At 48.6% G+C, this 25983-nt stretch overlaps 1 protein-coding gene across 1 annotated transcript in view; it reads left to right on the top strand.

Moving 5' to 3' along the window:
• DNAI1 (dynein axonemal intermediate chain 1) overlaps positions 1-25983 on the top strand; it is a 60809-nt gene that overhangs the window by 25967 nt on the left and 8859 nt on the right. The window contains exons 5-13 of the mRNA XM_039247087.1: positions 1425-1551; positions 1821-1948; positions 2190-2309; positions 3288-3347; positions 4815-4949; positions 7912-7996; positions 11553-11670; positions 11955-11998; positions 21115-21362. Coding sequence (XP_039103018.1) covers positions 1425-1551; positions 1821-1948; positions 2190-2309; positions 3288-3347; positions 4815-4949; positions 7912-7996; positions 11553-11670; positions 11955-11998; positions 21115-21362 — 1065 coding nt within the window. The remainder of the gene's footprint in view (positions 1-1424; positions 1552-1820; positions 1949-2189; positions 2310-3287; positions 3348-4814; positions 4950-7911; positions 7997-11552; positions 11671-11954; positions 11999-21114; positions 21363-25983) is intronic.

Raw genomic sequence — 25983 nt, 5'->3', positions numbered from 1 at the left:
ACAGCGTGAGCAGGGGAGGGTCAGAGAGAGAGGGAGTCACAGACTCTGAAACAGGCTCCAGGCTCTGAGCTGGCAGTCAGCACAGAGCCCGACGCGGGGCTCGAACCCACGAACCGCGAGATCATGACCTAAGCGAAAGTTGGACGCTTAACCGACTAAGCCACCCAGGTGCCCTGACCTTGCTTTTAATAACTGCACTGTTTCATTTCCCATCCATGTGAGTTACTAAGAGAAGAAGTGGTTTGTGGTGACTTTTTAAAGCAGTGTCCCAACTTATGTGCAGAAGTGATTCTTTCAGCCCTCCAGGGACAGGTGGGTTTTATACAGCCAGAGTCCATGGGCTGGTTTCCTCTCCAGTGAGTTTACCCTAGTGTGTCATACAAATGTAATAATTTTCTATGTGATTTTAAAAGGATTGGGAAGACATATTTTGAAAGAAGGAAGGAAAAATTGGTCTCAAAGTCAATGGTACAACTTAGATGCTTGTCAATAAGGAGGCTGTCTAGAGGAGCCAGACTAATAGGCCCTATGAAAGCAGGAATCACATCTGCTTTTACTAAGCTTGATATCTCGGAACCTAGAAAATACATGGCATGTTGGTGCACCTGGGTGGCTCAGTCAGTTAAGCATCCAACTTAGATTGAGGTCATGATCTCACGGTTCTTGGGTTCAAACCCCGCATTAGGCTCTGTGCTGACAGCTTGGAGCCTAGAGCCTGCTTTGGATTCTGTGTCTCCCTCTCTCTCTGCCCCTCTCCTGCTCATGCTCTGTCTCTCTCTTTCTATCTCAAAAATAAATATACATGAAAAAACTAAAACAAAATACTTGGCATGTTGTATATGTTTAAAAATTAGTTGTTGAAGAAAAAATGAACAAGGTTGCCTAGACTTTATGCCTAGCCCTGCTTCTCATTTGCTGTATTAACTGGACAAGTGCCAAACTCAAACCTTTTCTAGCTATCTGTGATCTCCTGTATGGAAACAGGGGAATTGGGGATTTAGCCTCTTTGAGGATCTATCCAGCCCTCACATTCACTAAATACAATTCACAGTGGGCCGGGCCAGGTATGTCTGAGGACTATGAGTGACCTGCCTCAAATCTGTGATGAGATAGGTATACCAGGATCGGTTGGCATGGATGTAAGAGCCAGTGACAGACAAATCTAGGGCTATTCAGAGTTGGAAAGAGAAGATATTTAAAAATATATCTTTGATGAGAATTTAAAAAATTTTTATTTCCTTTGCCTCCTCTTCTTTAAGCCAGAATGCAATGAAAATTTAAGGTTAACTGAGGATTTGATGAGATCTATATATATTGTTAGCAGATGGGCCATGTTAAGCCTTATAGAATGAAGGCAGATTACATTCTGACTCCAGCAGTCCTTTTCAGGATCCCTGGTGTGACCCAGTCCTCTCTCCTCTTAGGAAGGCACATATAAGTTCATTGGTGTTGTGAACCAACTGGCAGTTCACTTCAGCCAGGTTGGGAACCTGATCCCCAAAGACTCGGATGAAGGACGGCGGCAGCACTACCGTGATGAGTTAGCAGCAGGTAGGCCTTGGGGTCAGCCTGAAGCTACAGCCCAGAGCCTGTTCCCCTTTCTGTGGTCACTGTATGGAGAAGATCACTAATCCATAACTTTGCAGAGCCTCTACTTACATAAAGTCCAACAGCTGGCTGTCCTGGATAGGTCTGGGAGTTAACCCATGAGAACCCTGGGGTAGGTGAGGTCTCAAAGGCAGGAACCAATAAAGCCTTACCCTACCAGGGGATGGGGGAGGAGGCCTGGACTTTGGGCTCATATGTAATATCCCACCAAGGTTCTCAGGAGTCCGCCAAGGTGGTGATTTCAGAAACTGAAATTCTTGAAGAAGAAGAAGAGCCCAAGGAATCTGAAGCTGAAGCTGAAACTGAAGCTGGGAGTCAAACATATATGCCTGCAGCTGAGGTACAGTATAATATTGTTTCATCTCTCCCCTCCTAGCTCCATCTGAGGATGGAAGTTTCAGGGGTAACTTGTTGGGGGTGGAGCTGAAGATGAGATGTTAGAGGCTGCAGGTGCCAATGCCCCTGGCATCATCACCCTCTCCCACTTCTATCCTATACAAGGACATGACTTCTCCCCACTCCTGACTCCCTACCACCTTTTTCTCACAGCTGAGCTTGGTCTTATGAATCTTTTTTTCCAGGCAGCTGAAAAAGTGAATGAAGAAGAATTGATGACTCCTAAGCAGCCCAAGGAGCAAAAGCTCACAAACCAGTTCAACTTCAGTGAGAGGGCCTCACAGACCATAAACAATCCTCTACGGGTAGAGCAGCCTCACCCCAGCCCCTTTACCTCACAGCTCTGCACTGTGCATGGCAGGAAAGGAATAGGCCTGACTCCAGCTCCAGCAGCCCTTGGCCTGGAAGGGTGACAGGCACACACCACAGTTAATTTCTCTGAGGAGAGTGGGGAGCATGTGTTCAGGTCCTTGTAATCCTCATGGGAGTTCAGAGTGGGTAACAAGAAAGCTGGAGCCCTTCAACTGAGACCGAAACATGTAAGGGCCTCAAAGAAGAAGCCAAGATCTGGGGGAGAGAGGAGAGGCCAAATGTGCCAGGGAGACAGGACTAAGAGCCGCTTTGACTGAAGTTGATGGTCTCTGTGATAGACTAACTGGAAAAGGCTAGAAAAGTTCCCTGGCTCATAAGTATGGAGGACCCCGAGTACCAGGCTGAAAGAATCTCTCAGGGTTTCAGGGGAGAGACTTACATATGTAAGACAGTGTTTTACATCAATGAATCTGTGAATGGAGGGCAGAAGTCTACAGGGTGGGTTTCTGGCAGCTCCTAATCACACTATGTGCTCCCTATTCAGTAAGCTAGATGATACACAATGAGGAGGGAGTTCATTCCCCTGGTAGAGCCAGAGGCCCCAGTATTAGGGAGAAGTCTTCTCAGGGTGAGGGATATTAGCCCAGCGGCTTGCCAGTGGCTGACCTTTGTGTCTTGCTTCTAGAGAAGCTGGCCAGAGGCCTGCCTATCCCCCACTTAGTTGAAACTGGCACAATCAGGCTTCATTGCCCCCAGTTTCTAGCTTAGGCTTCTTTTGAAGGAAGCTTGGAAGGAAAATGTAGGTTTTCACTGCATCATTTGGTCCTTTGTTCAGCCCCTCTTTACTTCTCCAGTTCTGTGTCCCATCCCTCCCTCTGCTCGAACTGAAATGCTTCACCCATGGATATACTTTTGGGTTAAGTGAGGAGTTGAGGGCTCTCTGTGGGTTTCTTGTTGTCATTGTTCACTAGGACCGAGAATGCCAGATGGAACCTCCTCCCAGGACAAACTTTTCAGCCACAGCTAATCAGGTGAGACCCTGGGTCAGTCTAAAAGTCATCACCACACCCCCACCTCCCCACCTCATGCATTCTTTTTTTTTTTTTTTATTTCTAGGAGAGAGAGAGAGACAGCGTGAGCAGGGGAGGGTCAGAGAGAGAGGGAGTCACAGACTCTGAAACAGCCTCCAGGCTCTGAGCTGGCAGTCAGCACAGAGCCCGACGCAGGGCTCAAACCCATGAACTGAGAGATCATGACCTGAGTGAAAGTCAGACGCTTAACCGACTAAGCCACCCACGCGCCCCCCACCTCATGCATTCTTGTCAAAGATTCCTCTGGCAGCCTACCTTCCTCATCCACCCATCTCCCTGATCCTTGTCCAGGCTCTGAACATCAGGCATATGAGACAGTAAGTCCCCACTTAGTAAGCTGTGTATCAGCCACATGCCCTACCCCACCAGGGGCAAGGCTGTCAAAGAGGGAAATAGACATGGCTTCCAACTCTCTGTAGTTACCCCATGACTGACTCTGAAGTGTTAGCACTCTAACCTGCCCTTCCAGCAATCTTAATTGTTCCTGCAGACCCTCCTTTCCCCTAAAATTCTACTGGATAGCCATGCTGATTTAGGCAGGATATGGTGCCAGAAGACCTGAGCTCAGGCCCCAACTTTGCTGCTCATACTCTAAGACCCTGGGCAAACCATGTCATCTTTAATGCCACAATTTCTCTTTCTCTGTCAAGTGAGGACACCAAGCAGCCTTACAGGATTGTTGGAAGGCTCTGAATGAGATGACAAACATTAAATTACGTTGTAGTGTGGAGTACGGGCCCATGGGTGAACTGTTAATGTAAGGTGTGTCTATCTGGCCTCCAGGTGGCAGTGACTGCCCAACTCTGGAGAGCACACAGTGTGATCTGGGGTTTTTTTGTTTTTTGTTTTTTTTCCCCAGATCCTTGTTGCTTCCTTTGTTACTATCCTTAGGCTTCTCTTGCTGTCAGATGCAGTTAGCAGGAGTTCTCTTACTTTTTGTTTATCTTTTTATGCTTAGAACTTGTGGTCAGTACTGTAGATAGCCAACATGAACTAGTAAAGTTTATCACATCTCCATGCGGGGAACATTTTTAAAATTTCCTAGTTCAGAGTCTTATAAATCACCAAGAAAAATGTGACCCACCCTAATATTTGCCCATTTGTTTTGCCTAGTGGGGTTTGTAGTCTGGAACAATAATGATCTCCAGCTAATAACCTGAGCCCCTGAGCTGTAGGGTGGAAAGCCCATTCCAGAGGTGCCCTGAGAGCTCTTTCTTTGCTGTCTAGAGCTGACAGAACAGAAGACAGATGTTGAATACATAATTACAGTGGGACAAGTAGAGGATGCTATAGAGGCATGTGATGGGGACTGACATAATCTATTTCTTAAGTTCTAAAAGCTGAATAGGAGCTGGCTGGGTGAAGATTTTGCCCTGCAATGATCTTTCTCATCTTGCCCTTGCCTAGTGGGAGATCTATGATGCCTATATAGAGGAGCTTGAGAAGCAGGAAAAGACCAAAGAGAAAGAGAAGACAAAGACACCAGTGGCTAAAAAAATGGGGAAGATGGCCATGAGGAAGATGGCATCTATGGAGTCCCAGGTTTGGTGGGGTTTCCCATGGATCTGTCACAGAGAATGACTGGTGGGATCTTGGTCCCTTGGTAGAGAGAAGCCTGGCTATCTAGAAGGACTTTACAGACCTTAAGTGAGGAGCTAATGTTGAAGTGTGAATAGTTCTTTCCTTGTAGGAAGGTGTGAGGAGAGCTACATCTGCCTCTTGCATTCCACACCTCTTCCCAATCTTATATAGGTCTGGAGGCCAGGAAGGATTCAGGATTTTTGGGCTAGGGGGCAACAGAAGACATGAATGTTATTGAAAGCCCAATGCACACCCAGAAATAGCTCAGGAGTCTTCTCAGGATGGGGTGGGATGTGAGAATAATGCACCACCTCCCTGAGCAATGGCTCATGGGGTTTTGGAGAGTGATTTGCTCTTTGACCTTCAGTCCTTGGATTTACTTGTGCTCAATTTTTTATGTGAGTCTTATGGGCCAGGAGCCAAGCCAGAGCTGATCACAGGCACCACCAGGTTCAGGCCGATGGTGTAGCCACTCTGGGCTGGATTTACTGTGAAGAACCATAATAGGAGTCAGTACAGAGGTCTATTGGGGGTGGGGGTGGGGGGGAACTCACTGTGAGCATAGCCAGCATAGGTTTGGAGACATTATGGAAGTTATAGTGATAGATCACCACAAGGAGGATCATCATAGAGAGATGCTGAAGGGCCACATTTGTCCTTTCAACAGAGAGAAAGCTGAATCAGGAGCCAGAGTCCCATTATGGATGAGTTTGACCTATAATGGGATGGAAATATGAGGTCTGGGTTCAGCACCCTGGAGAGCTCCCAGGCAGCTCTCTGGGAGGTCGTTCTGCTATAGAAGCCAGATGAGTTAAAGGAAGTTTTGCTTCCTTTGTCTGAGGTATTCCCACTTCCACTCAATTACATGTTCCTGATAAAAGTCACATTCTATGGGAGCTTTAAGGCTCCCTGCTTTGGCTTAAAATGAACTGCCCCAATTCAGTTTCATTCAATTATAGACCAAGCACTTGTGATCATGATCATGCTGAATACTGGAACTCTAAAGTGAAAGATGAAGTCCCTGTCCCATGGATTGCCCTGTCCAGATGCTTGACTTTCCGTGTACTATTCCCTAGAGGCTAGGGGCTCCAGAGGAGGCTAAGTGAACTTAGCCTGGGTCAAAGTTCACTTGAAGATCCATCAAAGGTTTGGCTATAGGCTGTGTGCTAAGACTATTATTGTAGAAACTTTAACTGCAGTCCCAGGACCCAGAAAAGAGAAGAAATATTCCTGTGACCGAAACTGAAAATTGTCCTTGGGTCTAAGCCCTTGGGGTCTAACATGTCTATCAGACTTGGTGTCTAACGTGTCCAGGGAAGTAGGACTACACTGGGTTCTTCCAGCTTGGTTAACATTGAAGGCTGTTATACAGGCAGAGTCCAGTCCTTTGGACCAAGAAGCTACAGTGGAGACATAACATTGTGGGGTATAAGATCCCCCCAACACCAGTGAATACCTTAGTATGCAATCTGTAAGCAAGGACATTGAGTTTTAACTAGGAATCTCAAGTACTGGGCCTGGCTGTATGTAGAATACAGTAACCCTTTGCTTAGCCCCAGTGCATGCACAGAGTGACACCCCTTTTTCAGAGACCTGCATCTGACAAGGTTGGTATAAAACTCAAGTGAATGAGAGGGGGAAAACAGAATAACTCTATGATACCCTGTAGGAAAGTCTGCAATGATAGATCTCAGATTTCTGTCTCATTAATGATTTGGATTAATGTACAGAAATGAATGCAAGCTTGTCTGATCTGAAAGATTAGGATGGGAATGGCAGAAAGGGCTCAGAGGCCACAAATTTAGTCAGAACCAATAAAAAGCTATGTCTGCTCATGTAGTATATTATCCAGAACAAGGGAGGCAGTGGTCCACCACACATTTGGAACCCTGAGTCTCCCAGGACCAGGCAAGGGTAGTCATACTGGTGATGGACTGGCTTTCTGTGGGGCCTGGCAGTATGGGACCTGGAGTCCACAGAGTTGAGTTTATATCCTGGCTTTGCTACTTATTAGCTAGGTTTTTCTAACCTGTTTCCTCATCTGTAAAGATATACTAATGATCTCACTTTGCAAGATTATTGTAAGAACCCAAGATTATGTACAGTTGCTAGTATAATACAATAACCCCAGATACAGGTGGCGTTATCCATCCCTGCTGTATCATGTGTATTCTAATATTCAGAGAATTTAAGTACTTACCTAAAGTTGCCAACTGACTCCTTCCTAATGCATGGGATGGGAAGGAAATGCAGGTCTGTGTGGCTACAGAACCCATTCTCTTAACCACTGCCTGATGCTGGCACTCCTGGGAAATCTCATTTTCAAGAGCCATGGGCTTGGTGCTCTGGAGCCTTTCAAGGGTTGCCCACTCAGCTGGTTTCTTCCTGCAGTGGGAAAGGCCTTGGATTAGGAGTCATTTCTGCCTTTTACTCCCTATATATAAGCATATCTGTTCCCTCTGTGGGCCTCTATGTCTTCCTCAACTCGACTAGATGAGTTGGACCAGAAGCTCTCTGAGACTTTAATGGGAGTCTTTGTCATTGCCTGAGATGATGAAACCTCCCTATCTCCACTAAATAAGCCTCCTACCGCCCCTTTTCTGCTCTCCCCTTCAATGCTCTTCAATGTCCTGTGTTGTGCTCTGAGATACGCCTTCTCCAGAACAAGCTCAGAATGAAAGAGCACAAGACAGGCTGTGCCCAGGGGCCAAGTATGGCAGTGCAGACTCCTTGTACCATTTAAGAGCTGGGTATTTCCCAAAGGAGGTGGTGAGGTGAGCTGGCTTTTGAGGCATGAAGAGGTATCTTACAGAGCTATCTGGGGTGGGTAGTGTCAGAGAGAAAATTGCAAGTCTGGGCTGTGGCTCGAGACATAACCTTTCCAGGTGCTAGCTAAGAGGACCTGTGGCCTCTATCTCCACAGAGTGATGACATCACCAAAGTGACTCAGGCTGCTAAAATCGTGGAGCGGATGGTCAACCAGAACACTTTTGATGATGTTGCTCAAGGTAAGATTTGAAATGCTGGGAACTACTATTATTGCCTGTATTAAAAATTCCTCATACAAGGCAAGTATTTGAGTGTCCCCTGCTAGGTGCTACAGGTGCAAGGGGAGAAATTACTCCCTTTGTCCTCTGGATGTCACTAGGGAGACAAGACATACACAGGGGCACCTGGGTGGCTCAGTTGGTTAAGCGTCTGGCTTTGGCTCAGGTCATGATCTCGTGGTTTGCGGGTCTGAGACCCGCATCGGGTTCTATGCTGGTGGCTGAGAGCCTGGAGCCTGTTTCAGATTTTGTGTCTCCCTCTCTCTCTGACTCTCCCCCACTCATGTTTTATCTCTCTCTGTCTCAAAAATAAATAAACTATAAAAATATTTTTAAAAAATAAAAAAATGTAAAAAAAGACATACACAGGTCAACTACAAACAATGGAATAAGAAAAATGGGTATAGTGATGAAATCTGACAATGGTGCAGCAAAACACTGCATATCAGTGATCCAATGTCATCTTCCCAACAGCCCGGAGAGGCAGGCAGAGCAGAGAGTATTACCCCTACTTTACACAAGAGGAAGCTAAGAGCAAGTCTACCTGGCTATTGAATGGCAGAGAGGACCCAAATCTAGGTCTTGAGTTTCCTAATTCTGTGCTCTTTCTCTACTGCATCCAGCTTGGGGACAATATAAATGCTAGAATGCAGACTGAAACTGCTCTGGGTATCCTCAAGAATGGAAGAAGAGAAATGAGGGACAAGTGGCAGCAGTCAAGGAAGGCTGCAGGGAGGGTTAAGCTAGGTGCCAAGGGATAAGCAGATTTTGAGTAGGAGACAGGCAGAAGGGCAGATGTTCTGGGCAAGGGACAGCATAAGCAGGGACTCAGTGATAAAAATGAATGGGAATGGTCTCTGGGGATAAAGTGTAGCAGGCTCAGTGATTCCGACAGGGGTTTGTTGGAAAGTAGTGAAAGCTCAGGCTACAGAGGTGGTCAGAGCCAGTTAATGAAGAGCCTGAAATATCTCAGGGAATCTGAGATTTTTCTGCTGACAGTCCAAGCAAGAACACAGCCCAGTGAGAGCATGGATGCAACTGGCAGAATACAGGGACAGAGATGAAGATGAGGTTCAGGTGTGGGGTGGAGTGGGCCTCACTACACCTTTTCCAGGGGATGGAGAAAAGGAAGCAGTTTTAAGAGTGAAAAGCCAGCACCAACATTCCCTGGGAATGGCTATGTACTGGACATTGTGCTGTACAATTTACATGTATTACTCTATATCACCCTGACAGCCACACTGTTGGGTGAATGCCATTATTACCTCCATTTTATAGGTGAGAAATTTGGGCTATTGCTGCTTGTTCAAAACCATAGCTAGTATGAAGAATGAGTGGTACAATCAGGACTTGAACACAGGCCCCTTAGATCCATAGCTGAAGCACTTCAGCACAAGGCTATAGAACCACTGGGCTGGAAGAGACATTTCAGAAAATAAATAAATAAAAAACATTCAATAAGTCTATGCTGGTGATTAATTAGTGATGAAGTGAAGAAAGAGATTGATTCAGAAACGCTTAAATCCTGGGGGCCTGGGAAATTCTGGTGCCTTTGACAGAGCCAGGGAAACAGAATCCTTCCCATGGCATGAACAGCACATTCCCAAGTGGCTTGTATTTCCCTAAGAGGTTGTGCATTTATTTGGAGCAGCTGCCTCCCCAGAGTTGGCAGCTCCTTGCTGCTGGCTGGCCTCCTTTGCTGACAGCCTAGGGCTCTTCGTGGTGACTTGATGCTCATTGCTCACCCATGGGACACAGAAACCAGGGCTGCCAAGACCAGCAGCCTAAACAAGCCCCCTTGTTATCATTCAGGCTGGAAAACGACCTTGAGTGCTTTTCAAAGCTGTCAAAGTACACAGCAGCTGTGAATGAATTTGTCACTCACACAGCTTGGCTTCCTGAAACCCAGCCTCTGCAACCAGCCCACCAAAGGGCTGCAAACACGATTAATATCCATGGAGAAATTGGCCTTGGTGAACCTTTTTCATTTATAAGAACACAATCACATAAAAATGCATTGAACTTTGATTTTTTTAATTGCATACTCTTTTTCCCTTTGGGAAAGTATAATCATGAAGAAGTGAAAACAGAGAAGTATTACCAATTAATCTCCTCTCAGAAATGAAGTATTTTCAAAGATAGCCTAAGCTCAGGAGCTCTGATATGATCAAGCCTCATGCCTCTGATCACTCTAGTCTTTTTTTTTTTTTTTTATTCTGAGACATTTGTGAGGTTTGAATGTAGTCCCACAACCTCAAGGCTGGGGGGCAGTGCCTGGGCATGTCCTTGACCATGTTGGATGAAAGGATTAGTTTTCTAATGGGTCACCCTTGATTGGAAAAAAGACTGAGAAACTTTTCACTTCTGTTGATTTATTTCATTGCATTCTTTGAACTGTCATTGGCTGTCTGCTCTAGGGCTGGCCCTGTGCTAGGCACTGCAAGTCCAGAGCTGAATATAACATGCTTCCTGCTCCCCAGGAGCTGTCTGGTAGAAGAGAAGGCCAAAGGGATAAATAGAAGCAACACAGCATGACAGACATTTCAGTAGAGACAGGGCTGGAATGGAGGAAGAAATGAATTCCACTTAAGTGGAAAATGAAGGCCTCACAGAGGAGAACGACTTTAATCTGGATCTGCAATGAGTAGGAATTTGCCAGGAAGATGGAGGAGCAGGACGTTTTAGACATTGTTTGATACAGAGGTTATGTGAACACCTGGATGGAAATGGCATGGAAGTCATGGCCTGGAGCCTTGGTTTGACCAGGGAGCCATGTGCAAGGGGAGCCATGGAGGGATTTTCAGTGGGGTGGAGGAGGTGGTGTGGTGAAGTGATTTATTTATTCGCACTCAGGTAGCTCTGTGGAGCATGGACCAGAGAAGGAGTTACTGGAGGTGGGGAGACCAGTTAGGACGATGGTGTTAATAATCCAGGTGATGGCTCTTGGGGCCTGGGCAGTAGCTAGGGGTTTGGAGACAAGTGAATGGATTAAAAAGAAGTCAGAGGGAAAATATGACAGATAATGGAAAGAGATCAGTCAAGGATTACCCACGTTTCTGGTTTAGACAAGTGGAAGGGCGGATGGAGCTTCTGTCTAAATTAGAGGAAATAGGAGGCAGAGATGATTTAAGGCTGGAGATGAACTTGAGTTCAGAGAACCCATCAGGGATCCAGGCAGCTTCACCATAGTGAGGCTTAGCAGCAGATATGAGGGCAGACAAACCTGGGATTTTATCTATGAGGACATGGCTACTTTATTGTCATTTGCCCCCAACAACAGGGGTGACAGTAATAGTAACACATAGAGAGAGCTTACTAGGTGCCAGGTATCTTTCTAAGTTCTTTACATATATTAACAATTAATCTTCACAACAGTCCTTTGAGATAGGTACTACTACTGTTCCCACTTTGAAACATAGAGTCTGTTTTGGCCAAGAAGGTACATACAGAAAGTGGCAGACTTGGGTTTGCCATAAAATGGCAGTCCCAGGGCTGATTCAGCCTATGTGTGTTTAAGATTTTAAGTACTATGAGGATGCTGCTGACGAATACCGAGACCAGGAGGGTACGCTGCTGCCGCTCTGGAAGTTCCAAAACGACAAAGCCAAGCGCCTGGCCGTCACCGCCCTCTGCTGGTGAGTGTAGACATTGCAACAAACCCGGAGCCCCGGAGCGCTCACTGGGTGCCAAGCCCTGAGCAGGGCACTTCTACTGCACTTAACCACCTTGAGGATGACGTGTAACATTATAGAAAAAACAGAGACTGGGATTCCTAAGGGATTGTGGGATCATCCCAGGTCTCAACACTCAACAGTGGATATCTGCAGTATAGTTAGGCACCAGTATTCACCGGAAGGCTCATGTCCACAGGAAAACCAAGTTCATTTCCTGGGCCAATGGATTCCTATTTCTTTTGCAGGAATCCAAAGTACAATGATCTGTTTGCAGTGGGACATGGCTCCTGTAAGTAATCTGGCTATTTGTTCATTTGCTCAATCAGTAAACACTCAAGTATCTATTCAGTGCAGAGCTCTTTGCCAGATGTGAAAGAAGTAAGTTGACTAAGATGTAGTCACTGCCCTCAAGGGGCTCACAGTCTAATGGGCAAGACTGACAGTCATACCAGCAATTAGTGCTGGGAGAAGGAATATACCAAAGTGAGCCTTGAAGGTGTTATTGTGATGAAGAAAGAAGGGAGAGCACTTCTGGCAGAGGGGCCAGCATATGCAAAGGTCCAGAGGCACAAGAGATATGGGAGGAAATGAAGCTGTTGAAGAAGCTAGGGTTGGCCATCAAAGGCTTGGGAAGCCATTCCAAGAAGCTTGGAATTTATCCTGAGGGCAGTCTTATGCCATTCTCCCGAGGGGAAATCACTGAAGGAATTTGAGCAGCACAGGGACAGAACCAGCACAGGGGGGAGTTACAAGCACGAGACTCGGGGCTGGGAAACCAGTTAGAAGGCTGGTAAGGCACCCCAAGAAGAGATGGCAGTATCTGGACCATGATTGTGCAGTGGGGATGGAGAAGTAGGTTTGGTACACTTGAGAAGGTAGGCTAGACCAGACCTGGGGAGAGATTGGATAATGAGGCTGAGAGAGGGAAGTTTCCTGATCTGGCCCCAGAGCAGGCAGGGGTGGGGGCAAGGGCTTGATGTTCATCACTTGACTCCCTGCACTCTGGAAGACCACTATTGTTCAAGGGTGTTCTCGCCCCTGCCAGTTCTCCCCCCCCCCGCCCCCCCACCCCACCCCCCACAGCAGGAGGCAGCACTGTGGTAACTGTGTGGTAGTCTGCTTAACCTTCATGTTCCATGTTCCCTGCAGAAGCCCCTACCTCTGAGCTGGCCTGGACGTTCCCTTTTCCTAACGGGAGAGGGCCCCACACTTCATGTTAGCGCAGCTCCCAAGCTAACAGCGTGTTCCCTGGCTGGGAGGATCAGCTTCTGTGAACAGAAAAACCCTTTCGTTCTCCAAGCTTCTCATGGCTGGCAGACATGCAAGCTCCTGGGCTCTACCCCTTAGACTGCCTGTCCACCCAGCCCTTTCTTTGACCAGAGTACAGGAGGTGGGACAAGGGCAAGGAGGAGTTGGTGTTTATCATTCCTCTCAGGGAGGAGACTTTGGAGCTGCTCCCAGTCTCGTGGTCTGGGCTGCCTTTGAGGATGCCCTAAATGCCCGCTTTGTGTCACTCCCAAGGGTGGGCTGCTGCCAAGCTGGAAGCACCCTCCCCCTCTGGCAGGGAACTAGCACATTCCTCCCATTCTGCGGCAGCTACTGGGCCTGGAACAGGGCCTGGGGGCTGAGCAGTCCCTCCCAGGAGTGGGTGTGGACCCCCTATGAGGCTGCTCTCAGCCCAGGCTCTCTGCCCAGGACTGAGGCAGGGGTGAGGGAGGCTCCCTAGCAGGTGGGAAGAGAAACTACATCAGTTCTACCCCCATCCTCCTCCCACCCAGGGCCAGAAGCAGGATTGGCTGGTTGGGGTCACACAGAGGCTGTCCACAAGGGGCAGCTGTAGCCAGAAACAGCTGGAGAAGAGTAACCCATCCCTCAGGAATAGATGCCCCCAAGCCCTGACAGACCCAATAGCCTACTGTAGGCAGGCATGCATCCAGGAAAGGTCTCTTTGTCCCTTGCTGGCCACATTGTATGCCTGCCGGCTGGAGGGTCACTTCCCAGTGGTGTGACCTGGGGCCAGAAGTGTCTTCTGAGCCTTGGCTTCCTTATCCGTGACATGAAGAAATTGACACCTGCCAGACTTCCATCTCAGGGCTGTTGCTAGATACACTTGAAAGAAAAGCAAATGGGCCCTGTGAACTATAAGAACTACCCACATATAAAGGACAATCATTGCTGATTTATCTGTCATTCTGTCCCCTTGCTTTCCTGCAGGAGTCTCAGGGGACCTAAGCAGAGAAAGGGGGCTATGGGGATGGAGGAGAATCAGACAAGCCCCTATCTACTCTAGAGAGCAAGCCCCAGCAGCAGCAGCGGTTGTGGTATTTGCTGTTGCTGCCACTGGCACCGGAGTTATTGGCCAGCTTGCACATGGGCATCTTTCTCCAGAGCCTTGCACATCTCAGCACCATTCTAGAGAAGCCAGGGCAGAGTCAGGCTGAGCTGGGACTCAGGGCTCCTGCATTCACTTCTGAGTCCCTTCTGGGAGTCCTGTACTCTCAAATACCCAGATACCCCCCTCGAAGAAAGAGGGCAAAGCTGAAGCAGGCAAAAACAAAACAAAACAAAACAAAAAACTAGGCACCCTAGTTACTAGATGGGGTCACTGTGAGGAGCAGCTGGGTCACCAGTATCCATCACCCTGTCTTTGGAAATTCCCAGATGCCAGCCTCCCATCATCAGACTTTGACTCATGCAGACAAACACTGGAGTGAGAATTTGAGTTTGTTGTTGGATTTGACCCTGATTAGCTCAGCCCAGACCTCCTTTTGCCTGGAATTCCCAGATATTTATTCTATTACACATTCAAGAAGGACTTTGGTAGGGGTAGGCATGTACCTAAGAAGGACTGGAGGCCAACCGGGGCCAGTTGGCTGGAGCAGGGCCAGGCCAGGAGCAAATGGGTGGGGAAAAGGGAGTCCAGGCAATTGCCTGCAATAGCACAGACACATTTGCACCTGCCTCCCCTGTGTGGCTACTGGGTATGAGGTGGGTATGTCAAGCTGCATATAAGGCAAACATTGGGGTGTCCCCTAGAGCCAGGCTCCATGTCTCAGCGGAGTGGAGAAAGAGGCTGTCAGCAGGTGAAAGCAGATGGAAGAACACTGGAGGGCAAGGGAAAGTAGTCTAGGAAGGGATGGCCCATGGGGCAAAGCTGGGATGCAATTCTATCAGCCTACTGTACTGAAGGGGTCCTTTCCAGCCTGTGAGCCAGTTGATAGCAGGGAAATGAGTACTCCTTGTAGTCTGTTGGGCAGAGATGGTGGGACAGATCCTGGACACTCTGTGAGGTCCCAACTGTCTATCACACGAAGATGAGGAGGAAGCTTTCCAGTGGGCTACGTCTAAGAAAGGCAGAAGAGCCAGCTATCCCTCAGCCCCGCCGCCCTCTGAGAGCAGCCTTCAAAAGGGGACAAAGTCAGGCGTGAGTCCCAGCACTAAACCCTTTCCCACTCTGTCCCATCACATCCTGGCCTGTCTCTGAGCCTCCCTAGGCCAGAGATACACTTGTAGGGATTTAAATCTTTCCTGATCATTTATTTGTCAGCTTCACTAATTAAGCAGTGTTAATTTCATTTACTGAAAATGGAAATTCATCCACCTCATTTCTCCCTGTTCATCCTCCACACACAAAATCCATCACTCCTCAGCTGCAGGCTGCGTAAAATTTACAGGACTAATTATGTTGTCAGGTCTCTTTGTAAATACAGTCCATAAAGGCCACTGTGCTCGCTGGGTTGTAGTGCAAGGGCATTCCCGTTATTAGTTTAATTACTGGTTAGTTATTTAGGTTCTCAAATGTTTGCCTCATTTTCCCTAAATCAAATTAAATGTCCTGCTTGATGTATTCTGTCTCCAAGGCCTTGCTCTTATTTCCTACACTGTTTAAATATGACTTCCAATTGGATGAGAGTGTTTGGCAAAGCCCAGCTGCCTGGGAGACTGAACCCAGCCTGGCACCATGGCCTCTGGACCATCCTGGAGGTTTGGAACCCTCTAGCACTGATGCCCTTTTTGGGGAAGCCCTGGGCTGGTCTCCTGCCTTTGGAAACTAAAATCCTAACCCAAAGGGCATTTCTGCTCCTGGAGTCCAAGGTGGCAGGGCCAGGTGTGGGAAACTGAAGGGGGGTTTTGTTACTGTGGTTAGAATAGCTGGGGATCATTGCATCCATTCTCCCGACTTCTAAATCCTCCCCACTGCTTCCAAACCATCCCAGGAAAAATTACTATCTTTGGGGCTCCTCCCTCTGATTCCTAAAAGTAGAGTCTGGATCAAACCTCCCTGCCTACTACATTTGTTTCCTGTTGCTACTGTAACAAATTGCTACAAACATAATGACTTAAAACAACACGAATTTATTATCTTACACTCCTGGTGGTCAGAAGTCTAAAATAGGTTTCGCTGAGCAAAAAAAAAAAAAAAAGGGGCGCCTGGGTGGCTTAGTCGGTTAAGCGTCCGACTTTCGCTTAGGTCATGATCTCGCGGTTCGTGGGTTCGAGCCCCGCGTCGGGCTCTGTGCTGACTGCCAGCTCAGAGCCTGGAGCCTGTTTCAGTCTGTGACTCCCTCTCTCTCTGACCCTCCCCTGCTCACGCTGTCTCTCTCTCTCTCTCCTAGAAATAAATAAAAAATGTTAAAAAAAAAAAAATTAAAAAAAAAAAAAATAGAAGCTGCCCATGTTCCATGGCTTGTGGCCCCCTTCCAGCTAACAATTGTGTTATTCTGACATCTCCTCTGACTCGCCTGCCTCCCCCTTTCGCTTATAAGAACCCGTGTGATTACATTGAGTCCACTCAGATAATCCAGATAATCCACTCAGAGAATCTCCACATCTCAAGCCTTTAACTTAATCACATCTGTACAACCCCTTTTGCCATGGAAAGTAACATATTTATGGGTTCTAGGGATTAGGACATGGACATTTTAGGGGGTGTTATTCTGTCTACACAGCCCCCTCCAAATGCCTCTTGCATGACTTAATAGGGGAGTCATTAAACAGCTGCTGCCTTGGAGTCAGCCCTGGGCTGGACTCATTTGGAAAGCCACAGTAAAGAGAGGAGGAGGCTTGCTGTCGAGGCTGACTTGGTAAGCTAGTCTCTGCAGCTTGGCATGTAGTTCTCTCTGGTCACTGACGTGGCGTTAGCCTGGTGGCCCAACATGCCCTCTGTCTGCCTTGCCTTCCCTGAATCCTGAGCAAGAGCCCAGGCTTCCCCTGACAGCTGCAACTCCCCAGAGGGGCCCCCTATGATCTAGAGCTATTACTTGCAGGACAGGGGTGGAGCTATGAGACTGTGGGCCCCCACTGGTGGTTGCCAGTTCAAGAACTGCTCTTCCCTGGGTACTATTCTGCCGGGGCCCTAGCACAAGGAGCTGAGGGAGTGAGAGATTTAGTCTGTGGTGGAATTAAGCACTCCCTCCCCTGAGACCAAGGCTTTCTGATAGCTGCTAGATCAGGTTCTATTAGGGGGCTGATTCTCCTCCCCAGAATCTTGTGAATCCTTGAAGGTCAGAGTCAGGGAGGCCTTAGAGATTATCCAGCAGAACAGGGGTAGCAGGAGGCAACCCTCCCACTGGAAAGAATAAACCTGCTGGGCCCAGCCATGCTCACTGCCTTCTTTGATGGGGCCGTTTTGGCAGGCTAAGGAAAAGAGCTGCTCATGACCACCTGTCATAATGACATATAGGTAGAGAAGAGGGAGGGGACACAGAGAGGCTGAATGATATAGAAGGCTTCCTCGAGAAGGGCAAGAACATGAAGTGGAGCTAATCTAGGCCAGCAGCTCTCTCCCTCTGTCTCAGAGTCACAGACTAGGTGGTTTCTCTATATTTCTGTTTCTCTCTGCCTCCTCCTCCCTCTCTCCTTTCCTCTATTCCTCCTCCACTTCTACCTAGCCACATACACTTACTGAAATCTGTAGTTTAGAGGAACCTGAAATTCCTTCAGGGGCCCCAGACAGCAGAGTTTCTACCTCTATACAATGCAGTGTAGGGGTGAGGGCTCCCATCTATGTCACTGGAGCTACTTTGAGGAACCAGGGAATTTGTGGGATTCCCTGTAAGCCTTGAGCCTAATGAGATTCTAGTCTTCATTGGGAACTGAGGCACCTAGGTGACCTTGATGCCAATGTTGTACTCCTTGTTGGTGGCATTGTATTGGGAATGTTGGAGGGCCAAGCAATGATGTCACAAGTCTGCTAGTTGGTGATAACATACTGGGAATGCTGGAGAGCTGGGCAATTATCACTGAACAAGTCACTAAGACTGCTGGTGACTGATTATATCACATGCGGGCCCCTGGTGGCCTAAGTAGTGATGTCATTTTAGGACTTCTGGAAGACAAGGTGATGATATCATGCTGTTACTCTTGGAGGTTTGGGCTGTAATGTCACACAGAATATACTTAGATAGTGAAATAGTTAGGTCTCACAGGGGCCACTGGATTCAGGGATGAGAAGATCATAGAATAAGATGGAGTGCAGTAGAAGCCCCAGTTAAATGAGAGTTTTCTGTGTTCTTCCACTGTAGTTTGACAGAACCCTGAATTGGAATTTAGGAAACACATAGTCTAGCCATGATTAGAACTGTGATCTTGGGACTCCTGGCTGGCTCAGTCAGTAGAGCACGATGCAACTCTTGATCTCTGGGTTGTACGTTCAAGCCTCACGTTGGGTGTAGAGCTTACTTAAAGAAAAAAGAAAAGAAAAGAAAACTGTGATCTTATGTCAGTAGGGTTCATTTGGTTGCAAGTAACAGAGGCCACTAAACGTGGGTTAAGAAGCAAGGGCTTATTGTCAGGATGCATGTGGCCTGAGAAATAAGATAGGTCTAAGGTCTTTGTATGATTGATTGTTCTCTGTGTCTCCATCTCTTGAAATTCATGCTTCTCTATACCAGGAGTTTACCCTTATCATGCTTGACTACCCTGTCCCTTACACATTCTCTAATCCAGATTCTGGAGAGATTGGAATGGTTTTTCCAAGCCCCACCACCCCATTAGGTCTGGTGTCCCTTCCTTTCTCCACTTCCATGTGAAGACCACATTAGTACAGTGTAATTTCAGCTATAAACAAGATACACATAAGGCAAACACCATGTGATGCATCTGATGCACCCAGGCACACTATTTCTCCCCTCTGGCCTCGATATATCCATTTATAAAATTCTGGAGTTTTAAATCCAGCCTCTAATCTCAATGGTTCTGAGATGTCCTCACTACAGAATTATTAAGCCAGGCTATGGTTTCCAACCTTTCTTTTCTCATTTCACTGGTCATGAAGACTGTATGCACAAGCAGGGGCAGGGGGTGCTTAAAGTTTGTCTAGAGAAAGTGAGTCACCACTGCTGTTCCTCAAGGGGCCAGGTGCTATGCCACAGTAGGAGCAAGTACGAGGGTCATACCTGCCTTTGCCCCGTGGTGAAATAAGGAGAGCATCTGAGTCCTCAGTCCAAGCATCAGTCACTCACCTACTCACGCTTTCAGTCACTCTTTTGTTCACCCACCCACCTGTGTGCCTACCCACTCATCCTCTGTCAGTCTTGCCCAGCATCAAGGACAGATTGAACAATAAGGGCATCAATAGTTCACCTGTGGCCTGGCAGTTACCACTGACTACTCATTGAGGGGTTGACCTCAGTCAAACTAAGGGCTGCTGAGGGCAAGCCCACATAAAGAGTGAAGTGTCTATGTCCCTGCCACAGTCCAGCCCAAGGGGAGGCCCAGTCAGGTGCTCAGGATTTGTGTGATGAACAAAAGGAGTTACAAGTGACTGTCATGCTGCCCAATTCAAGCCCTGCATGGTCTGGGTGGGATACTTCATAAGCTCAAATCTCTCCCTTTGAGAGTCATCCCTCGGGGCCCATACAGGACTGTGGGACTGCCAGCTCCTTATTGGCTTTGAGATAATACCATGTATAGGGTGACCCACTTGGCTCCAGGGGATCTAGAAGCTCCCAGATCCTCCTCTTTTTGGAGATTCACTTTCTCCAGAGCAGAAGCATGTTCCTTCCTGATCTACTGTGTACCCTCCCCATGGCTCGAGCTGGACCCTGGAAATTTCCACTGGAGGGGCAACTCCCTCCTTGCACTTGAAGCCTCCTTTGCAAGTGATCAGTGGAAGGGTTCCCAACAAGAATCCCAGAGTTGGTGAGGATTAGTAAGGGAAAGTGGGCTCCCCCATAGAGAGCTGCTCTGGTAGGCATGCCAGCTTGCCTCAGCTTCCAACTCTACCCACTTAAGGCCAGCCTGGCTCCTGGCTATACTCTGCTCCCTAGTCCTGGCTCCCAGTGTGCACCAGCTGATGTTTGCAGAGTGCCTGGGGTGGGGGTATCTGGTAACTGTAGCCAAGAGCCTAGAGAACCCAACCCAGACTGTCCCTGAGACCAGCCCAGGCACTTACTCCCTTGAATAAGGGGCAGCATTAGAAACAGGACAGAAAGAATGACTCAGCGAGAGTCATATTGGAGCAGCCTATTATTCCCACCCATGGGCTCCAGACTTCAGGACTGGCCACTTTGTCTGGATGGACCAGGCCTGAAGTTGCCAGGGACAAAAGAGGTAGCCCTGGCCGGGAAGGTAAGAGAGCCCTCATATCAGCTAAAAGTTTCCCTTAGCATAGGGTCCCCAAGATGGGAGGATGCTCTAGACTTCCTCTTCTGAGCTTGGGAAGGGTCCTGGACTGGTGGCAGGAGAGCTGGACTTGAGGGCTGGGATTATAATGTTCAGTGACTACATTATGAGTATGAGTGCCGCATGAGCAGAGAATGAAAGTAAGCAGTAGGCTTCCCACTGATATGGGTCAGGCAGGGAGGAAGATGAGTGGCAGAAGGATGACTGGCTGCCCTGGGACTTCTCAATTCTGGGAACATGCTTACAGCTACCGTGCAGGCTGCAGCTGGTGACTATGGGGCCAGAGGATATGGGAAGATGCCCACAGGTGGCTAGTTTGGAACTCGTAGAGACAATTCCATGTTAGTCCAAACTGAATTCCTGTCCTGGGCTGGGGGTGGGGAACACATGGGCATTATCCAGGCATCTAAGTACAACAACCTGCCCCTGGGCTGGGCCCCTGAACCCTCTCTGAGGTTACTTCTCCTTCCCAAGCCCAGACACATACTTTACCTAGCAACTCTGAGCTTGCACCCCTCTTTCCTGTACCCCAGGGAGAATAAGGAGAATGATTGTCTGTCCTTCAATAAACCTGGTCACCTTATCTCTTGGGCCCTCCCATCAACCCTAAGATGGAGTAAGCCAGGTCTCATGGTTCCATTTCAGAGAGAGAGATGAAGCCCAGAGAGGGATCCCACCCTCTCTGACAAGCAGAGCAGGCAGATCTTGTCCATCTAGTGGGGGAGGGGCATGGGGGCAACTGAATCCTTCTACCACAGCCTGGCATCTTCCCTGGGACAGATGACTTCATGAAGCAGAGCCGGGGCATGCTGCTGCTCTACAGCATGAAGAACCCCAGCTTCCCCGAATACGTCTTCAGCAGCGAGAGTGGCATCATGTGTCTTGACATGCACGTGGATCACCCCTACCTGGTGGTGGTGGGCCACTACGACGGTAATGTGGCCATTTACAACCTCAAGAAGCCCCACTCCCAGCCTTCCTTCCGCAGCTCAGCCAAGTCTGGCAAGCACACGGACCCTGTGTGGCAGGTCAGCCTTGAACCAGGTTGGGAAAAATGGGTATAGGACCGTGGAGGAGGGACCTTGGGAATGACAGGCATTAGGCAAGGGGATGGGGATGACAGGTACCAGCTTAAAGGCCAAGGAGCTGGGTGTGAGAAGGCACAGAGGAGGGCAAAAGGTAATAATCAAGAGGTAAGGGGTCTACAGTAAGCTTGGGTCTGCTCCTCCAAAGCTGCTATCAGGGGGGCCCCATCTGTCAGCTAAGGATCTCTTAGGTACAGTGTGATCAGTGACTCATAACCCATGGCTAGAAGACTCTAAGGCCTAACAGGCCTCTGCTGAGTATATTAAGGGCTCCAGTTCTCTAGTTCCCTGTGTATGGGCTTCCTAAACTCCCCATAAGGGTTCTCCTCTGCCATCTGGGCTAAATTTGGAGGAACTCCCAGAGCGGAGTAGGTGGTGCCCATTGTTTGCCCTCTGGGCGGGGCTGTAAGGTCTGCTAGATAAGGTCTGTCCCTGCGGCTTCTCTGTAGCACCCCTCTTCTCCAGACAGGCATAGGATGGGACCATGACCCTAACACTAAGGCTAGATTTCACCCTCTGTTTCCCATCTTATTGCATTGGGAGTGGATTTCATGTTTCACCTTAAGAAAGTCTCTTAGCTCTAGGGGCGCCTGGGTGGCTTAGTCAGTTAAGTGTCTGACTTTCGCTTAGGTCATGATCTCGCGGTTCCTGGGTTCGAGCCCCGCGTCGGGCTCTGTGCTGACTGCCAGCTCAGAGCCTGGAGCCTATTTCAGAGTCTGTCTCTCCCTCTCTCTCTGACCCTCCCCTGCTCACGCTGTCTCTCTCTCTCTCCTAGAAATAAATAAAAATATTAAAAAAAAAAAAAAAAGAAAGAAAGTCTCTTAGCTCTGGCTTTGCAGACTCTTCCTTACTGTATTCTAAAAGTCCTCCTCCTTGTGAAGCTGCATACACTTACCTATCGGCAGGTCTGGGCAAATCTAAGGATAAATTTCTGCCTTAAGTTCCCCAAGGTCTCTGGGCTCCTCAGGCAGTGCTGGGAGCACTTCCTCAGCCGCCTGCCCTAATAGAGTCTCCAGGCAGGCTCTGCACCCTGCATTTCTGGCCCTGAGCTCCCTGAGTCATGTGGACACCTGCTGTAGGAAGTGGCTCTCAGCTCCCCGACAGGCCTGAGCTGAGGAAGAACTGTCCAGGCACAGGGGACATGGTGTCCTCTCTGCTCTATCTTTTACCCAGAGCCAGGGCTCAGATGTCCCCTCCTGCAAAACATCCTCCTCCCTACTCTCCACCAGAACAGGGGCCAAAGCTCACAGTCTCAAGAATTCTCTCCTATGAAAATCCTATCTTCCAGTCCATCGCCTCGCACATAGAGGTCTCCAGACAAGGGGAGGCTGTCTGCAGACATCAAGACCCAAGAGAGGAGAAAAGACCTGCTTAGATCAGACTAAACCAGCATCAGACCTGCCCCTCCTGTCCTAGCTCACATAGCCCAGAGCACAGCACAGAGCATCTCTGATTGGCTCAACCACCCTCCTCAAACCCAGGAGAGAGCAAGGGGTCAAGGCCAATCATCCCACTACCACACTGCTATGTTCTCTGAATCAAACAGCAGGTTGGGAAAAGAAATGGGGCATGCAAAAGACATGTCATTGCTTTCACTGAGTAGGTGCCAGAGAGACTGGAACTCACTTGGACAGGGATGGCCTTCTGCCCTCCCACCACCCTGTCAGGAAAGCGGGGCTACTGCCTTTGCAAACCCAAAGACTCAAGAGTTCTTGTTGAGAATCATGGCTTTTGACATGGGAGGGGCCTGCCTGTCTCTCCCTCATTTCCTGACTTCCTGTTCCTTTCTTTCCCTCCCCCTTTCCTCATTCATCTCTCCACTCAGTAACTCCTCTCTGTTTGCTCCTCTGGGAGCTGAGGGTGCTTAAGGGATTGGTCCCTGGAGTTCCTAGTGGGGAGATAACCACAGCCACAGGCTAAGCAGGACAGGGCAATGTGCTAAATGCTAAAGAGGGCTCATGGGAGCACTGAGGAGTGACATCTAGATTATCCAGGACAAGGAGCAGGGGCAGGAGAGCCAGGTCTTCCTAGAGGAAGCCACCTCTGAGCTGAATTGTAAGGGATGAGAAAGTATTAGTTAATGACAACTAAATGTAATATGAGATCCTAGGACAAAAAAGGATTTGAGGAGAAAACTAAGAAAATCGAATGAAGTATAGATTTTAGTTAAAAATGAAAAACGAAAGTGTGTCAGATAAGGAAGGGTACAAAGGGTTACATGTGCAATGACATAGAGGCATCAAACAGAGAGGCCTGCTGGGAAGCAACATATCATTTGGAACACAGTGTGGGAGACAGGGAGGGTGGAGCAGGACCTGAGAAAACACAGGCACCCAGTTGTGAGTGTGCTTCTGTAGCAAGTGGGAATCTTGGGCTTTGTAAGGCAGTGGTTTCAAATAAGTGTTAGTCCAGAAGTCCGATATATTAAAGGTGGGGGGTGGGGCTGCTTTGGTGAATCGGGGTCCTGCTGGCTGCAGGGTCCCCTGTTGTCACTCCCCCTGTCCTCTAAGGTACTTTCACAAAGTTCCTAAGACCATCAGAGAGTGTGGGGCAGAGGACTAACACAATCCTGCTTGTGTCTTGGAGATGTCCTCTCACTGCAGCATGAGAGATCTTGAAGCTTGAGCTATAGCAGGGGCAGTGGAGATAGAAATGAGAAGGTAGGGTTGAGCTCTACTGAGGCAATAAAATCAAAGAAGGAAACTAGAGGGATATGAGAAAAAGAAGGGAACAATTGGTGATGCTACCTGGCACTCTGGTTGGGAGAACCCAGTAGAGCATCCACAGAGATAGGAATGACCGAGCAGGAGTAGGTTTGGGCAGAATCCAAGAAGCTAAAGGAACACCTAAAATCAGTATAACACCATACATTACTTATACTTAAATACATATACATATATATATATAATTAAAAAAAAAGAAAAAGAAGAAGAAGCCAGAGGAGGTGTCCTACAGGTAGTTGGTTGTATAAGCCTGGAGCTTGGAGGAAAGCTAGGCTGGTTAATGGTAGGTCAGAGACATCAGAGTCTAGGTCCTTTTTAAAGGAACTGTGTCTCAGAGGAGACCAGAGAGGTTATTTTGGATCTCAAATGCCAGGCTGAGATAGAAGGACTTTGTTCTGTTGGCAGCAGGGAGCCATCGAAAATTTTGGAGCCAGGGAGAGAACTATCTGCTCAAAGGGGACTGGGTTTCTGCCCCATGTCACAGGCTACTTCCCAAGGGAGCCCATCTATGTAGCCCAGCACTATTCAAGCCCTGCTGTGAAACCTCAACCAGCAATACTCTTTGGGGTGTGTGTGTGTGTGTGTGTGTGTGTGTGTGTGTGTGTTCTGTGCTATACTGGGGAAGGGAGCAGGAAAGGATAGATGAGCAGAGATGGGGGTCAAGCATATTTGCCCCTAATCAGATAACGTAGAAGAGAAGGAATCAATCAAGCAGGCTTCATCTGCTCCTTAGCACCTTACTACTCTCCTGGGCATTCTTGCCTTCTCTTAATCCCGCTTACCCCCTGACACCCTCCACACTTCGTCCCTACACTACCACCTCCACCCCAGGAGCATGTGTAGCATGTGTGTGACTTGTACACACACACACACACACACACACAGGCTCACTTGCAAATGCACACAGCAACCCCCATTGGGCAGCAGGCTGCTAAGTGGGGTGTGAAATACAATTTCCATGCATGCTGGCGGCTGCTCATTAAACACTTCCCTTTGCAGCTCCCTAGCGCCTCTTACAGCCTGGCCTTTGACACCCTCTGTCCCCTCCCCTCTTTAAAGAGACTACCTTTACACAGAAGGGGAAGTGGTCTCAGCCTAAGGGGCAGCTCTGACTTATACCTCAGAGGCTCTGTGGTGTTCAAGGCCCCCCAGTGGAAAAAAGAGCCAGCTGACAAGACAGGCCCAGGCAGGACTGGGCCCGCCCTCCTGTAGCTCTGATCAGCCAGGCCTGAGGGTTGGCTGGGGACAGGCGATCCCCTCTCCCCTAAACCACACCCCTCAACAGCCATGGTGACAGCTGTGGTCACAGGAAGCTGCGCTGGGTTCTATCCTCCCTCACTGGGCCTCCTCTTGTGACAGGGGGAAGGAACAGGGTCCCAGCATGGGAGGTCTGGAGAGAGCTGGAGAATGGAAAGCTCTGGGCACCCAGCCCCACCCCAGCTCTCTGGGACATGGCTTGGCCAGGCCTCCACATCTGGCAACAGAAACTTGAGCCTCAAGCGTGTCATCTTCATAAGACAACAGCTCTGTCTCCAAAACACTTCCCCATATGTTTTCTTCCAGCCCTGAGAAGATGGGTGGGGCACGGTTATTAACCCCGAGTTGCAGATGAAGAAATGCAGCTCAAATCTGAGATTTGGGAGCAAGATTCTGGGAGCAGGAGCTAGTGGTGAAGTGAAGGTGGGAACAGAGGGGAGACCACCTAGATAGAGAAAAGCCAACCTGGAAGCCTGGGAGCAAGGGAGGGGGCCTTCTCCTCCCCATCCCCCAAGCAAACAGGAAAAACTCTCCTGTGGAAGACTGGCTCCCTCATTCTTAGGACGAGGGTCATAATGAGGATA

The sequence above is a fragment of the Hyaena hyaena genome, unplaced genomic scaffold (assembly GCF_003009895.1).
Source record: "Hyaena hyaena isolate Hyena2069 unplaced genomic scaffold, ASM300989v1 scaffold_289, whole genome shotgun sequence".
Lineage (NCBI taxonomy): Eukaryota > Metazoa > Chordata > Mammalia > Carnivora > Hyaenidae > Hyaena > Hyaena hyaena.
This window is presented reverse-complemented; position numbering and strand designations above follow the sequence as displayed.